General features: G+C 47.6%; 1 protein-coding gene across 1 annotated transcript; it reads left to right on the plus strand.

The window, feature by feature from the left end:
* Nucleotides 1–1,207: 1,207 nt before the first annotated feature.
* Nucleotides 1,208–2,831, plus strand: LOC101776725 (leucine-rich repeat protein 1). Its single transcript, XM_004961605.3, has 6 exons — nucleotides 1,208–1,505; nucleotides 1,766–1,837; nucleotides 1,917–2,060; nucleotides 2,173–2,244; nucleotides 2,368–2,439; nucleotides 2,557–2,831. The coding sequence occupies exons 1-6, from the start codon at nucleotides 1,276–1,278 to the stop codon at nucleotides 2,612–2,614; spliced, it is 648 nt and encodes a 215-aa protein (XP_004961662.1). The 5' UTR covers nucleotides 1,208–1,275; the 3' UTR covers nucleotides 2,615–2,831.
* The last annotated feature ends 13,244 nt before the right edge of the window (nucleotides 2,832–16,075 follow it).

The raw sequence follows: 16,075 nt of genomic DNA on the forward strand, positions 1-16,075 counted from the left end.
ATATAATCGTGAGATAACGCAAATCCATTGCATCAATCTTATAGCACAAAATCTAATGTTTGAATGTAGTTGTCAAAGAAAACCAGAGTTGTTAAGCGTGTACACAAATCATGCTAATAACGTCCAGAATTCATTAGACTAGTTATAGAACTAGCCGTCTAATGTCACGAAACAAATTTCTTTAAATACATATGTTTGTAGCTTATTTTTTTAGTTATTTATGTAGTTCTTCCAAACTAATTGATTGGCGAACATCATCCCGACATTGAACAACTAACGTTTTGGTGTGTATCGATTGCCACGCACTATATATGACCTGGAGTGCACCTGTCGCCTAAGTTCACCGGTAGAAAAACGAGCATAGCTCCGGTTGGGAAAATCGAACCGGGAGACTAATAAATCGGGATTAAAGGTCCCCATCTTTAATCCCGGATCTTTTATCCGGGACTAAAGACCTTCTAGTTGGTAAAGTTTTGCGCCAAAAAAATATTCTAAATTCCTAGGAGGCCCCTCACACTCGCACATCGCAAGTCATAAATCACGTGATTTTTCACACGAAATATGTGTGCGCGATGCGTGGGATTCGAACCCACGACCTCAAGCCTCACGTGTAGCTTTCTTACCATCTCACATACACAGCATATCTAACTAAGTAGGAGATGCAATCCTTTTGTAGTAACTCGTGAGGATTCTTTAGTCCCGTTTGTTGTTAACAACCAGGACTAAAGGTGTTTCCACGGACTACAAAATTTAGAACTAGGACTAAAACCTCCGGATAAAAACAACTGAAATTTTTATTGAGGATGGAATGTTGTTTTTGTACTGGTGGTTTTTGACAAATCAGGTGGGGTCTGGATGGTAGAGAATGGAAGCTAACGATGAATAAAACGCACATATAATTTTACCACACAGTGCTCAACAACCTATCGGTGTATCGTAACTCCGGTAGAAGGCCCACTGCCAGTGACGTCACGGAAACCCACACCATATAAACCACGTATGTTTCTCGGTAAGTGTAGCATTCCCGCTAGAGTCGTAACTGAAGCCACCCACCGTGGCTCCAAGCCACGCCTTCCGGCTTTACGAACCACCTAAGACCCGCAGTTCAAAGCACAGTTCGCAACCATCTACCCTGACTCTTAAGCCTTCCTCCCACTATAAAAGCCACCTAAGACCACGCCTTAAGAGCACACAGTCACCACAGGCCACAGCACGCCTGCCTTGCAACACTCATTGTTCACCCCACTCCTCACACTAGCTACATCGTCGACGGCCATGGCGGCGCCCGTAGCCAAAAGAACCCTGTCCCTGGCGGCGTGCGCCGCCGTCCTCATGGCGGTGTCCTTGGCACCGGTGGCGGCGAACGAGGAAGGAGACGCGCTGATGGCCCTGCGCCATAGCGTAGAGGACCCCGACGGCGTGCTCGCGAGCTGGGACCCCAATCTGGTGAACCCGTGCACGTGGGTTCACGTCGGTTGCAACGACGACAACCGCGTCAACCGCATGTGAGTGTGATCTAGCCACTTCGCTGCTGTAGGCAACTGTGATGGTTTACGAGGGGATGAATGGGCTGGGCTTATACTTTGTATGGATCGGGCCTTCTGGCAAACACGGCCCACTCAGCGAACAAACAACGCTGAGTGTGCAGATTTTAGACGGAGCTTAGTTTTTTTTTCTGGACGGAGGGAGCTTAGATTTGTTTTGGATTTAAATTTCAACAAGATGTGTTCGTCTAATGTTTCTCTCGAAATTGCTTGCTGGACAGAGAGCTCGCCAACATGAGACTGTCGGGTCCTCTGCCGGCGGAGCTTGGGAAACTGGAGCAGCTGCAGTACATGTAAATCTTTCTGAATCCTGAATCCTGATCCATGTCAGTGAATGCAGTATAGTAACAATTTTTGGGGGCGCATGACCAGGGAAATGAGCGGTAACAATCTCCAGGGCCCGATCCCGGAAGAGTTCGGCGACCTGAAGAACCTGATCAGCATGGACCTGTACAACAACGACATCTCAGGGCACCTGCCCAGGACGCTCGGGAACCTCAAGTCCCTGCAGTTCCTGTAAGTCTCAGATCGAACCACAATTTTCTGAACCCATGCAGTACCCTTCCAATTTTCTGTAACATGCGAACTGACGTGAAATCGCCGAATGCCTGGCCGTGTCCTTCGACAGGCGCATCGACCACAACCGCCTGACGGGACCGATCCCCAGGGAGCTGTCCGAACTGCCCAACCTTGCGAACGTGTAAGTGCAGCAGTCGAGCTCGAACAGTCGAACTATTTCTCAGTGTTCCCATCATTTCTGGTCTATGCGAGCTGCGAAACGTTCGTTGCCGTAACATTATTGCTCTTTTGCTTCCTGATGCAGGGATTTCTCCAGCAACGACCTCTGCGGCACCATCCCGACGTCCGGGCCGTTCCAGAACGTCCCCCTCAGCAGGTAGACCGAGTCTTTTCCCCATCGTCTTCCTCTTCCATGGGTTAAACGATGTTCAGACGCTGCGACAGCGTCGTGTCCAGGTGCTCGGCTCTGCTAACGGCGCTTGTCTCCTTGCAGCTTCTCCAACAACCCGCGGCTGAGGCAGGGGCCGGGCGCGTACGACGCCCACTGCTAGACTGAGACTGGCTGGCACCGCCAGCATGAATAACAAGAGATCGAGCGGTGTTTGGTAGAGCAGTGCGCCGACGGAATCGAGGACGGCGGCGCAGGCTGTGTGTGTGTGTGTGTCAGGGCAAAGCAGCATCCCTCTGACGGGGGCCTCGTCTGTACTCTGTGTTCACCCGGCGCCGATCGCAAGTGAGAAATTGAGAAAACAATTAATCTGGTTATGATGTTGCTGATGTTCATGTGCTCGTCAGAGCAGGCTGGTTTCGTTCTGTTGCGCTAAAACTAAAAGACGGAGCAGGGCGATTGCTTTCTGTTGCGCTAAAAGCTAAAAGACGAGCTGGCGGCCGGCGTGAGCGCGAGGCGCAGGCCGCCCTCGGTTGCCGTATTCCAGCAGCAGGACACCATGCCGAGTTCGTTGGCTCTGGCTGCCTTGGGACGCGCCGCGGCGTGCTTGGCTGGCTGCCTGGCTCTGCACCGTCGCGCTGCGCGGAAGGCGTGAGTGACGCGGGCGCGGCGGGGAGCCGGTGCGTTTGGATGTTGGACGAGAACCGAAGCCCCTCTGCCCATCGTGTCGTGTCGTGGTAGCCAGTCCTGCCCCGGAGACCGTGCTGAGGTCTGCAGTTTCTGGAGCGCACCAACGGAAGGAATCACTCACAGCGGCACAAGCACTGTCGCCGAATTTTTTTTATTTTTATATTTTTTTGATTTTGCAGAAATATATAGTCGAATCAAAAATTTGCAAAAATGGACTTATACCGCCAGCTGAAACGGCGGTTTGGTCCTTACCGCCACCTGACACCCCTACGCCGGTCCCTACCGCCGTTTCAGCATGCGGGAGAGCCCTACTGCCGGTTGAAACAGCGGTAAGGCCCTCACCACCTTACCGTTGCCGCCAAAGTAGTGCGCGCGCGGATCGAGGAACCCCCACCGGTTGAAACGGCGGTAAGGACCCTTACCGCCGGATGAAGCGATGGGGGTTCGCCCTATATAACCGGTGCCGCAACAGCCCAAACAGAGAGGGGAAAGGGAATCAGAGAGGGAAAGAAAAGGAGGAAAGAAGAGGGAAAGAAGGAAGGAAAGGAAGAGAGGAAAGAAGGGAAAGAAGGAGGAAAAAAAGAAAAAAGAGAGGAAAGAAGGGGAAGAAGCTATCGTCATCAGGTATGTTTTTCAATCTCGTAGTACAGTAGATTTAGAAATATCTAGTGGTTTTAGATGTACAAAAATCTATATTAGTTAGTACAGTAGATTCAGTATTTAGTTCATAGTAAATCTAGCGCAGTATAGTTTGATGCAATTTTAATATTTATATTATACAACCGTAGGATGCCAAGGCATCGAAACGCTAGGAAACTAAGGTAATTTCAGTGCACGTTATTACGTTAACCGCTACCCGTATGGTTTAATGTTAGTTGCTTCGGTTCTTACAACGAAAATGGTAAAGGTGGAGTGGTGTTCCGTTGACCGGAAATGCCTTTGACCTTTTGCCTCTGCCTAGTGGTGTTCCAGTGCCCATGTACTTTTGCGGTGATCCTTGCAAGGTAGCCAAGTCCGATACAGAGGACACGTACAGGCAGAGATACTGGATGTGTTCAAACTTTCAGTTTGAGTCTACGCTTCGTCAGCGCCGCATTAACAAGATGGTGAGGAATTGATGTTCTGTAATAATTATTTTGTGTCATATGACATCGTGCATGATTTTTTTTTGTTTTGTAACAATTGCATTTGTTGCAGACCCCTCCACCGTTCTGTGATTTTGAGCAGTGGATTGACACTGAGATAAAGCCTGAAGACAAGGAGGAGATGCAGTACATGTTGCAGTGGACGGTAGAGAACAAGGAGAGGATGGAGAAGAGACTCAGAGAGGAGGTTGCAGAGAAGGAGCACAAGGAAGAGGAGGAAAGGAGGCGTGTTGCTGCGGAGAGGGAGGAGGGAGGGGAAGCTTGAGCGTGCACGCCGAGCGAAAGCAGCGATCGAGGAGAATCTCGGTGCCTTAAGGAAGGGAAAGTGGCCTCATTGTACTTAGTGGTCTCTATTATTGGCTAGTTTTCATGGTTTATTCATGGATAATGTTGCGTACTGTTGGACCTTTCATTGTGTTGTCCTTAGGTCATGTACTCCGTTATTTGCCGCATATTTGTCCTTCCTTTTGACCGATTATTACAATTATGTAGTTTTAATAATTATTTCAAAATTGTTTAGACATATATAGTGAACGCACGGAATCATTGAAAAGCATTAAACTTCTGATCTAGATAGAGTAGTCCACGAATGAGCGCACATCGTTCGTTACACAATCGTACACATTATAAAAGATACATGTCATCCTATGCACTAAATGCGTCCTCGCTTGAAACGAGGCTCACCGGCACCACGACCACGCCTCGCTGCCCGCTGCGCTGCTCTGGTCTGCTGCTGGTCGTACGTCAATGGCTCCGGCGGGCCAATGTCACGAGTTGGACGTCCTCCCGATGCCGCCGCTAGTGGTGCTGCCGCTGGTGGTGTCGCCGCAGGTGGTGTCACAAGGTACTGTGTTGCGCCCGGTGGAGGCCCCTGCGGGGCGTCAGGCAACTGGGAGGGACCGATCACGTCAGGCTTAGCTCTGAAAAGGTCGTCGATCCAAGCGTGGGCGCTGGACCTCTGTCCCTCGTCGATGGAGTCCTCCGAAACCCATCCGCGGTCTGCGAACCCTGTTATGCAACAAAGGAAATGGTTTTGTTAGCTCCGTTGCGGGGAATAGAAAAAATATATTCCTCACGCACCTGCTGGTCGTATCTCTGTGCCTGGTCCAGCTGAAGAGGGCCACGAGGAGCACGCTGCAGTATAACCGACATGCATCTGTGTGGCTGTCGGCAAGACGTGCTGCGGAACGGTCGACGGACCAGGTGTGGCATACCAAGATGGTGGTGGTGCAGGTGTGGCGTAGGACATCCCGAGTAGTGGCAGACGAACATGCGGTTGAGAGGACGTACCAGCCTGCTGAGTAGGAGCTGGAGAGGACGAACAGGGGTAGGCAGCCCATGGTGGAAGTACGACGTCCCCGTGACTGCCACGGCAGCTGACGGCCCTCATGAACCTACTGCAGGCGTCCTGGGCCCTCCTGTACAGCGTCCGGTGCTGATGAGCAGTCATGTCATCATAGTGGTCGATGTCGTACGTCAGCTCTGTGGCTACCTCAGGAATAACGTCGTATTTTTGGGGAGAGAAAATGGTTCAAGTTAGTCACACCAAATGATGCAAGTTGAGTAACAAAAATAATACAATAGCTTACCGTGTAGTCGAAGTTGACGTCTATCGACCGCGGATACGTCTGCATGACTGGCGCGGTCTCCGTCGGTGGTTCCCTCGGAACATACGTGACCCGCGTCCTGGTCCTCGGTAAGAACCACCGAAGGTACGCTGCAAAAGCATCGTCGTCATGTACATGGGCCTCCTGCACCACCTCGGCTAGTGAGGTCGTCCACATGTCGACCCACTGAACCATCCTTGGAGCCCATTGGACTCCAGGCCCACTACCACCACCACCCTGCCGGCTAGCTCTAACGGAACCATCGTTGCACAAGTTAAATAAACGAAAAATTCATATTGCAAGGTGAATCAAAAGGCTGGAGCTGTACCTGTGAACGGCGGTCGGGACAACAGACGTAACTGGAACTGGGGAGTGCTGGTACAGGCCGAATTGCCTCATCACATGGTGAACAGCGTAGCCCTCGACGTGGATGTCGTAGACTAGTGGCCTCGTCGTCCTCCAGTACTCCATGTCCTGATGGCACAGCGAAGAGAGGCCATGCGGGGCACGAGCCTGCACCTCCTCGAAGGTGTACGGACAAAGTCCGGGTACGACTTCTTCGTCTACACCCCACCCATATTCCCTGCAACAAATAAAATCACAATTTGGCATTTATGACTTCGAATAATTGTAATACGAATCGAATAATTGTAGTTGAAGAACCATACCCTCTTGAGGCATCACAACGACCCCATCGTGGGCTTGTCGACGTCGTCGTCGTTCAAACCCTCGAGGTACGGGGACAAGTCAATACGGGGTCGCCCTATCGGTAACCGCTTGTATGACCACAGCTGAAGCAGCAACGGGCAGCCAAGGAAGATTGGCTCCGCCGAAATTATCTTGCAGCAACCCGTGCAAAGACCCCTATATGTCACCACCAATACAGCTGAAACCCAGCTATACTGTGTAACCTCGTCGAGCGGGGCCTCCGCAATGGTCCTCGCGTAAGGAAGAAGGTGCTTAGGCACCGAGTTCCCCTGTGACGTGCACAACAAGATCCAGCCGAAGAGCCACAATAGGTACGCCTCCAAGTGTCATGCTACTGTGGCGTCGTCGGCGTCGGCTCTCAAGTACTCAGCCTGCAAACAAATTCCAAACTTGGATCAAAATTATGAACAAGTTACAAAAAATTAATTGGACATGCAGGTAATTAAATACTCACACTAAACTGCTGGAGCCATGCCTTCGTGGGCCCGTGTGTGGAGCTAAAAGTGCGGTACGGCGGGGCACCATCCATGCGGTGAACGTCCGCAAACCGACCCAGCAGCTCGTCACGCCAAGTAGGCGGGACGTCCATCGCGGCTACGGCGGACCCTGCAAGTGGAAGGCTAAGTAGGATGGAAACGTCCTCCAGTGTGTGGGTCATCTCACCAACCGGGAGGTGGAAGGTGTGCATCTCCGACCGCCACCGGTCCAGCAGAGCTGCTAGCAACGACATGTCGAACTGGAACTGTGTGGACCTCTCATCGCGTCGCGCAGCGCTGTCGACCACGTCACCCTCCACTAACCTAGCTACAGGGAGAAGGCTCACCGCACATAACCTGTATCATGCAAAAAATTAATTAGTGTAAACAAATTAATCGTTGAACTTAACACACAAGTTCTACAAAGTACGATATACCTGGGGATCCAACATGTGTCGATCAGCATGGTCTAGAGCGAGTTACATGCTCGAAACGTGCCGAGAGTCGAACCTCATACGGCTGACATGTACGACCTGTGTTGTCAATCCAAGGTAGGGTCAAGCAACTCAGGGGTCTGGTACCCCTATGGAACTGGGTGCGCTATACCTGTAACACAAGTAATGAAAAAATAAAGACTCGAAGACGTAAGAGAAATAAAATACACAGCACATGAGTTATTACAAATAAAAGCATCCATGATAAATATTACATTACGTTACATTTCAACCACAACAACAAATGAACATTACATTATATTACATTAGGGCCACAACTTAAGTTACAATAACACAACTTAAGATAAACATTACATTGCATTACAAGTTATTAGATGCAGCTTGGGCGTTCGCACTTCCATACGTCGTTGCCGGGCAGTTCTTGTAGGTGTGACCGGCTTCGTGGCACTTGGAGCAGAGTCGGACATCAGGACCTGCTTCAGATTGATCCATGTCGTTACGGATACGTCTGTTCCCGCGTCCCCCGACCCCTCGGAACATTTCTGGATCAGGGTCAGGAATGTAGCGGGCGGCATTCCCAAGATTGTTGATAAAGTCTCCTAGTAAACAATATCCATAAATCTCGTTCCTCCAAGTTTGCCATATGGTTTCTTTCAGGAAATAGTGCGGCACGAAACGACGGGGTTGCAGCCCCCCACCTCGATGCATGCAGCAATGACATGGGTGCAAGGCCTGTGAAGCAACCTTGGCTTGTGGCAAGAGCAAACACAACCTTCATTGCTGATGATGCACTCATGTGTGTGTCTCTCGCACCTCCCGCCCATTCGAACTTTGTCCCTGCAAACAACTTCGAACCAGCGTTCCATGGCTCCTACTTCTTTCGCACGATGCAAATGAGCTTTCTTAATCGCACCCTCCATGTACTCTGTCATCTTGTACCTATAGATTTTGTGGTTGTCGTGCATTGAGTTATCAGCCAACTGGTACCTTTCATTGAAATACTTCATGATATGGTATAGGTAAAATTCCACAATACCAGCAAGGGGCAGGCTCCGAACACCGCGCAGGACCCAGTTGTAAACCTCAGCTAGGTTTATCATCATTATACCCTACCGTGCACCTCCGTCATCAAAGAGTAATGACCACTTTTCCTTCGGTTCATTCTCAATCCACTATGAGAAGCTCTTGATGGATCTTCCCCATCTGCGCGTGACATTTGGACCGTCGAGCCCGACGTCCTCCAGAGACACAGGGTGGTCGGCCTCACTATTGCCCGACCTCTTCGCTAGTTCCTCACATTGCTTCTTTGTGAAGTTCTTAATTTTTTTCCACAGTAGGTTGAACTTCTTCTCCTGATTCTGGCTGCACAGGGGCTTGAACAATTTTATAAGGGTCTTGTTCTTGAATTGCCTATTAAAGTTCGCACCCATATGCCTCATGCACCACCTACTCTTCAAGTCTGGCCATATCGGCGCCCTGAAACGCTCCTAACTTTCATTCTGTAGGTCTTCGATTGCTTGCATAATGCCTTTGTGCTGATCATGAATGAGACAAACCCCCTCGACGTCTATCACAATCATGTTCTTCACCCTCTCGATGAACCAATACTAGCTATCTCTAAGCTCCTTCTCCACAAATGCGATCCCAAGCGGCAACACCTGATTGTTGCCATCGGTCCCAACAACTATCAATATTGTCCCCTTGTACCTTCCAGTCAGAAAAGTGCCATCAATGCAAATGACTGGTCGACATTGCCGGAAAGCCTGAATGCAAGGACCCAACGCGAGGAATGACCGCTGCAGGACCTGTTTCCCTGGAAACTGAACACATGGATAGGTTTTCAAGTCATATAAGCTTCCGAGATTTCTCTAGCAAATGGTATGCAATAGGACAGGGAGGTTGTCATATGATGCTTCGAACGTACCCCACTTCATCTCCAGCGCCTTCTACTTCACCCGGTAAGCTTTGTTGTAGCTGATCTTGTACTTGAACTTCTCCTCTATGGCACAAACAATGGACTTGGGCTCGAAGCCAGGATTCTGCACTATCTGAGGATACATGTATTGAGCAACAAAATCAGCAGTGAGGTTGCGGTGTGTTCCTTCCAATTCAGCTAGCAAGCATTTGTGCTTAACCACTCTAGTCACTTCACGTAATCCTTCCATTTCCCCTTGTATGCATGCACCCTGAATGGGCAATCATTTCGCACACAGCGGACATCATACACCTTCGGGCTACTCTTTTCCACCCTGAACTGACGCTGCAAAGACAAAGTGGACCATCTCTTAAGATCCACCTTCACTTCATCCCCACTTTGGTATAAAGCCCCCACGTATACCTCATTCTCCCTGTAATCCCAAGAAATATTTTCCCCAATATTGACCTGTAGGGTGGAATGGTCATAATTTGACCAATTTCGCGGTACAGGATAAGCATCTTCCTCATCGGACGAGTCACCATCCACGGCACCATTGGCCTCCTCTCCTTCCATCTCCAGCTGCTCTACTAACTCAGGAATTTATTCCCCCTCATCAGCCTCCCCATTTGGTGCGAGGGAGGCAACATCATTCTCTGCATCTCCCCCTTCTTGTTCATCGTAATCAAGTTCTTCGTTTCCACCCTCTTCTTTCACTTCAACTTCATCACCTCCTACTTCTTCTTCAATATGACTGCTAGATCCACCCTTCATGAACAGTTGAACATACTATATGATTGGTAAGCCTTTTATCGTGCAACCATTTATGTAAGTCCGGTAGCTCGAAGTTCCTTCGAGCGGAAGAAACTCCCAAAAATTTATGTCGGGCCGACTACAACCCTCACAGACACATCCACTTGATCTCTATCAACACCAAGGTCCATACAAAGCCACCTGCAAATGCCCCCCAAGTTCTCTCTCTTGCTCTTGGAACACACTTGGTGAAACAGGGAAATCCACTCAAATCTACCCCTTATGGACCATATCTAACCTTCCCCGGCCCATAGAACACTTGAAAATATAAACTACCCGACATGCCTGCCAACATACATGAAACGGGCAGACCAAATTAATCTCAGCAATATATATAAGTTAACTACAATAACGACTTCAATTCAATAAACAAACAACTATGTAACACCCAAGCTTACTAACTAAATTTATTATAAGCTTGTACCAGAACTAATATACACGACAAGCCAGAACTAATAGACACGACAAATAAATCTCAGATCCACTAGATATTTCTAATTCTCAGATCCACTAGATATTTCTAAATCTCAGATCCATTAAGATTTCTTAAATTTACTGTGATCTAAAATAAAGCTATTGTACTACCTAAGGTAAATCTACTATACCATCTAAGCTAATTCTACTATACCACCGAAGCTAAATCTATCTTACTGTCAAAGCTAAATCTATTGTACTAACTAAGCTACATTTTACTATATCTAAATTCAGCTAAATGTTCCTAAATCTCATATTCACTAGCTATTTCTAAATCTCAGATGCACTAATATTTCTAAATCTAGATCTAGTCACTGCACTATACTATCTAAACTATGAGATTAAAAAAATTTACCTGGGAACGACGGAAGAATTTCCTTCCCCCCTTCTTCCCTCCTCCTCCTCCTCCTCTCCTTCTTTTTTTCTTCCCTTCTTTCCTTTCCTCTCTTTCTCTGGCGCTCTCTCTCTTTCTCTGGCACTCTCTCTCTCTCTCTGGCGCGATCTGGTGCGGGGGAGGGGAGGGGTGCGGGCGCGGCTTATATGGTGGGCGAGCCCCGTCGTTTGAACCGGCGGTAAGGGCCTTACCGCCAGTTCAAACGGCGGAGCTTCCTCAGGTGCCGTGCGGAGCTTATCCGCTGGGTGACCGTTGAGGTGGCAGGCTCTTACCGCCGTTTCAGCCAGCGGTATAAGCCCATTTTTGCAAATTTTTTATTCAACTGCAAAATCGAAAAAACAAATAAAAAAATAAAAAAAAACTCATTGTCGCCGCGGTTTCATTCATGTCGCCCAGGAGGCCCAGGAGGAGGGGTTTGTTGTGATTGTTTGGTACGTTTGGGCCTAGGGAAAGTTTGAGCTGGGCTTCCTTCTTATGTTCTGGTCAGCCCATCAAGCCGTAACAGTTGTTGAATCAAAAGTAATGTGTGCTGGTGGGCCGGACTGAAAAATTCCAAAACAGAATGCGGCGTGAAGAAAACCCCAGTGATGATGGGCAAAACGATTTTTGTTAGCGATTCCGTAAATTAATGCTAGTCTAGTACAGATACACAGTACTGTCGCAGTGCGTGCGTGTGCTTCCACAGGCGAGAAGCGTGTGGGTCGCAACCTTTAACGGAGGGAGAGATTCCTTCGAGCAGGTCCATCGAACTTCCTTCTCCTTTAATTCCTTCGTTCTCTCTAATGTCTGTTCGTTTAGTGTAGTTCAGCTCGATCTGCCAATCATTGTGATGCTTGTCTCCACGCTAGTACAGCACAGGTTCGGCTGCCCGAATGATTACCTGCAAAATAGTCCGGCCGCCGCGAGGATAAGCACTCCGTGCATAAACGCACGGATCTGATGGGACGGACTCATGGCGAGCAAGAGCAGGAAAGCCTCTGGTCCAGGTGCATGCACACTAATCTTTCAGTAAAAAAAAAAAGATGCATGCACACTGCACGCGTTTGGGCGGCCCTCCGCTCGCGCACGTACGTGCACGGCGCCAAGGACCTATGACCAATCGTCCCATCCGGTTCAGTGCACTCGACTCGATCGATCGCTCCGTCGTTGCCGTGAGCATGCGTTTCTCGAGCAAAGGCTATGGGCCATGTCGTCGCCCGTTGCTTTTGATCTTGTTTTTGCTGCCTCCGTCACCTACCAACAATCTCTCTGAGACTCTGACCAGAGTCCAAGACCAACGGCCGGACGCGCATAGATAATACTATAACGGTGGCGGAACTGATTTTTTTACTACTCCTTGTCAACCCACGGTCAGCACACCTCTTGATGTTCCTCCAACTCAAAGCAATTTATAAGCAAGCCCATTTCCCTAATCTATATCCCCTAAACTATTTTAGGTTTAATTTCTTATCACATATTGAGAGAGAAATTGTAATAAAGGTCACCACAGATTCGATTATTGATTATTTCAATACGGTGAAGAATCGTGCGGTTAAATCTATCTATTATCTTAATACAATAGTGTTAAAAGAAGTCACAAAATTCGTCGAGAGGGTTTAGAAATTTTCACGTTTATCGAAAAAAAGAAAGAATACAAACCGTTGTATTTTTTGATGATCTAATGGTCTAAGATGAACCTAAATAATCCATGTCCTATTCAATTAATAAACACTTAATTTGGGAACTAGAAAAAAATTTAGACACGGACCCTTCGATTTCCATCCAGATGAGCAAGCCGATCAGATGTTTAATAAAATTCTATTTCAATTCCATTGAGTTGAAACCAAGCATTATATTGAAGTAAAACAAGTCACTCCATCTACCGTACGATGGCAAGATCTAATTTCTTTTATGACCAAGGAAGAGAGGAGCAATCAATCAATCCTGATTGTTGCAATGCATCGAAACCGATCAGCAAGAGAACTAAAACGAGAATTAGATGGTTTCGTTGGAACAAGCGAGGGAAGCAAGGAGTAGAAGAAATAGAAGCACCTTCACTGAAGCTTGACCCTGCAAACGACGAGATCAAGACGGCGTTAAGGCATAGAAATAATAGTCGTCTGGTGAGAGCCTGACTCCCGACGAGGCGACGACGCCGGCATGCCGCCGCCAGCAGCTGGCCTTGCTCTCCATCTTGAAACCCGTCGCGAATGCAGACGGTGGTTGTTCCGCATGGAGAGCTGAGCTCTGCTCTTCGTCTTGAAACCCGGTAAACCTTCCATCTCCTTTTCCCATGGATCTCTCCGGTCTAGACTTTCTCCGAGTCAGAGATTCAACACCAAAGTTGGCTCTCTCCTGGGTATTTCAGTTAATTGCTCTAGCGAGTCTTCCTCCAAGAATTTCTTGCTGCTGGTTTCTTGGGTCAGAGATTCAACACCAAAGTTGGCTCTCTCCTGGGTGTTTCAGTTAATTGCTCTAGCGAGTCTTCCTCTAAGAATTTCTTGCGGCTGGTTTCTTTTAGTCGGAACAGATTCAGACTCACAGCTGATTCGTTTGGAACCTACCTCCAATCGATCTTGGGTGGCTTGGTCAAGGATTTCCTCGCCTCTCATGTTGCAGATCAGATTTTTTGGTTTTCTGTCTCGTCTAAACAAGTTGGTTTTCTCATTCTTGGGTTAAAATCCTTCTCCTGTGACCTTTTCAAACGGGCTTTTCATCTATGCAATGACATTGGGCTCCAAAGAGCCATGGAATTCTCCAAAAGTGATTCTGGTCTTTCTTTTGAGTGGGTTGAAGCTGGTTTGAAGAAACAAAAATGGTCATTTGCTGAGGTGGTTAGAATGAACTCTCCTCCCCCTGATCGGGGCAAATAAAATCCCTCTTGGATTCAAAGCTCATGCTTCCAGTAATCATCGAATCTTCTCTGCTTTTCACCCTCAGCAGAATCAATTTGGTAATCACAAAGCTTTGGTTTTTTAAAGATTGGTTTTTCCCTCACCAATCGGTGTTTGAAAGATTGAATTTTCAAACACAAAAATCAGATTGGAATTCTCAGTTTAAAGGTGGTCAGAGGGCCAGTTCAGCTATTGGGTCTAGCGGCCCAGCTTTCTCTCGGCCCGATATTATTGCTGTAAGTCAACTATTTTGCTCCAGGTGCTTATATCCCAACCACTCAAGGAATTCATGTCAAAATCAAATCAAATGTTAGCACTGCAAGGAATGGGGACATGTTTTGAATTCATGCTCACTTTATCAGTCTCCAACGTTTTATTGAGTTAAGCAACTCTGCTATGATGAGTAATTTTTCCTCCATCCCAACTACCGGCTGGAAAGATAACTCTTGGCTCACATGGTTCAAGAATAATGTGCCACTAACGGATGGGGCCAGCTCTAGTAGTCCTCCTTTATTTCCCACACTAAGTGACTTTGGCCACAGTGTTCTAGGGATACGAACAGACCCTGCCCTTTCAGCTTCTTCGCCACCTCCCTTAGTTCCACATTTTCCACCCAAAAACCCCACCGTACTGAATATCTCTTCACATAATGATGCACTCCTGCTTAAATACCTTCACAAATTCTTCTCTAAGGCAGACATCCCATGGGTTCATTTAGTTTGGGATAACTATTACTCCAATGGACATCTACCTGGGCAACAGAAAAAAGGCTCTTTTGGTGGAGAGATATTGTCAAACTTTTGGACATCTACAAGGGAATTGCTTCTATCTCTGTCTCTGATGGTTCAACGATCCTATTCTGGAGTGATCTATGGAATGGACGAGTACCCTCACAATCCTTCCCAGAATTGTTCTCCTTTGCAAAGAACAGGATCATAACTTTCCAATCGGCTGTGATCTCAACAAACTTTTCCTAGAATTTTCATCTGCCTCTTTCCATCCAAGCATATGAGGAGCTTCAAGAGCTACAAGGAATTATTCAGAAAATACCAGCTTCATCAGACAAAGACCAGTGGTCCTATGTCTGAGGAAACAACTCTTTCTCTACAGCTAAAACCTACAAGACAATAATTGGTTAGAGAAGTGTCCATCCAGCCTTTAGGTGGATTTGGAAATGCAAGTGCCAAATGAAACATAAAGTGTTCTTCTGGCTGCTAACCAAAGATAGAATAAGCACTAGAGATCTCCTCGGAAGAAGAAACATGCAGCTAGAATCCTACACTTGTGACCTCTGCATCCTCCAAAAGTGAGAGACGGTGCCACATTTGTTCCTCAGATGCAACTTTGCCAAGGCATGCTGGGCCTCAACTGGAGTTTCTGTTGTGACTACAAGACTAGTTTTGCATATTTTTAGGCTTATTAAGGATAAGCTTCAAGTACCTTTCTACATGGAAATCATAAGCTTCAAGTACCTTTCTACATGGAAATCATCATCCTGATGTCTTGGAGTATTTGGTGCACCGAAAATGATTGGGTATTCAACAGCATAGATCCTATAGTTGAAGATTGTAGGCAAAAATTCATGAAAGAATTTTCTCTACTTCTCTTTAGATCCAAACCTTGTATGGCTCCCCAAATGCATGCCTAGCTGCAAGCCTTGTAATTTTCTTATTTTTCCTCTAATTTTGTTTCTGTTTTGCTTTTGCTTTGTATGGACCCTTTTTATTTGCTTTTTTATATAATCAGTAGGGGCTTGCCCCTCCTGTTTCTAAAAAAAAGAAGCATCTTGATGAAAACCGAACCCATCGACAATTGGAACACGGCGGCGGTGGAGTAGACAGTCATCCTTGCCGGACATGGTGTGCCGTGCAACCTAGGAGTGACAAGCCGTTTTCTACCGAGCTGAAGGATAGCTATCTATGTCGAGCTTGCCTGCTCCCGCAAGAGGACCACGGAAGGATAGGCTCCACCTTGATTGAGAGGCCGAGGTCACTGGATGTTGCACAGACCAAATAAACGAGGAATAGCACCAATGATCGCAGCCCGGCCTCTCACCATCCAGCTTGCTCAGAAT

The sequence above is a fragment of the Setaria italica genome, chromosome III, assembly GCF_000263155.2.
Source record: "Setaria italica strain Yugu1 chromosome III, Setaria_italica_v2.0, whole genome shotgun sequence".
Lineage (NCBI taxonomy): Eukaryota > Viridiplantae > Streptophyta > Magnoliopsida > Poales > Poaceae > Setaria > Setaria italica.

What these genes read in the sequence shown, in the direction of transcription:
- LOC101776725 (XM_004961605.3), top strand. Translation starts at nt 1,276, where the DNA reads ATGGCGGCGCCCGTAGCCAAAAGAACCCTGTCCCTGGCGGCGTGCGCC. An exon ending in GACAACCGCGTCAACCGCAT is followed by an intron (nt 1,506 to 1,765) that starts GTGAGTGTGATC and finishes CTTGCTGGACAG; the next exon opens with AGAGCTCGCCAACATGAGAC. An exon ending in CTCAAGTCCCTGCAGTTCCT is followed by an intron (nt 2,061 to 2,172) that starts GTAAGTCTCAGA and finishes GTCCTTCGACAG; the next exon opens with GCGCATCGACCACAACCGCC.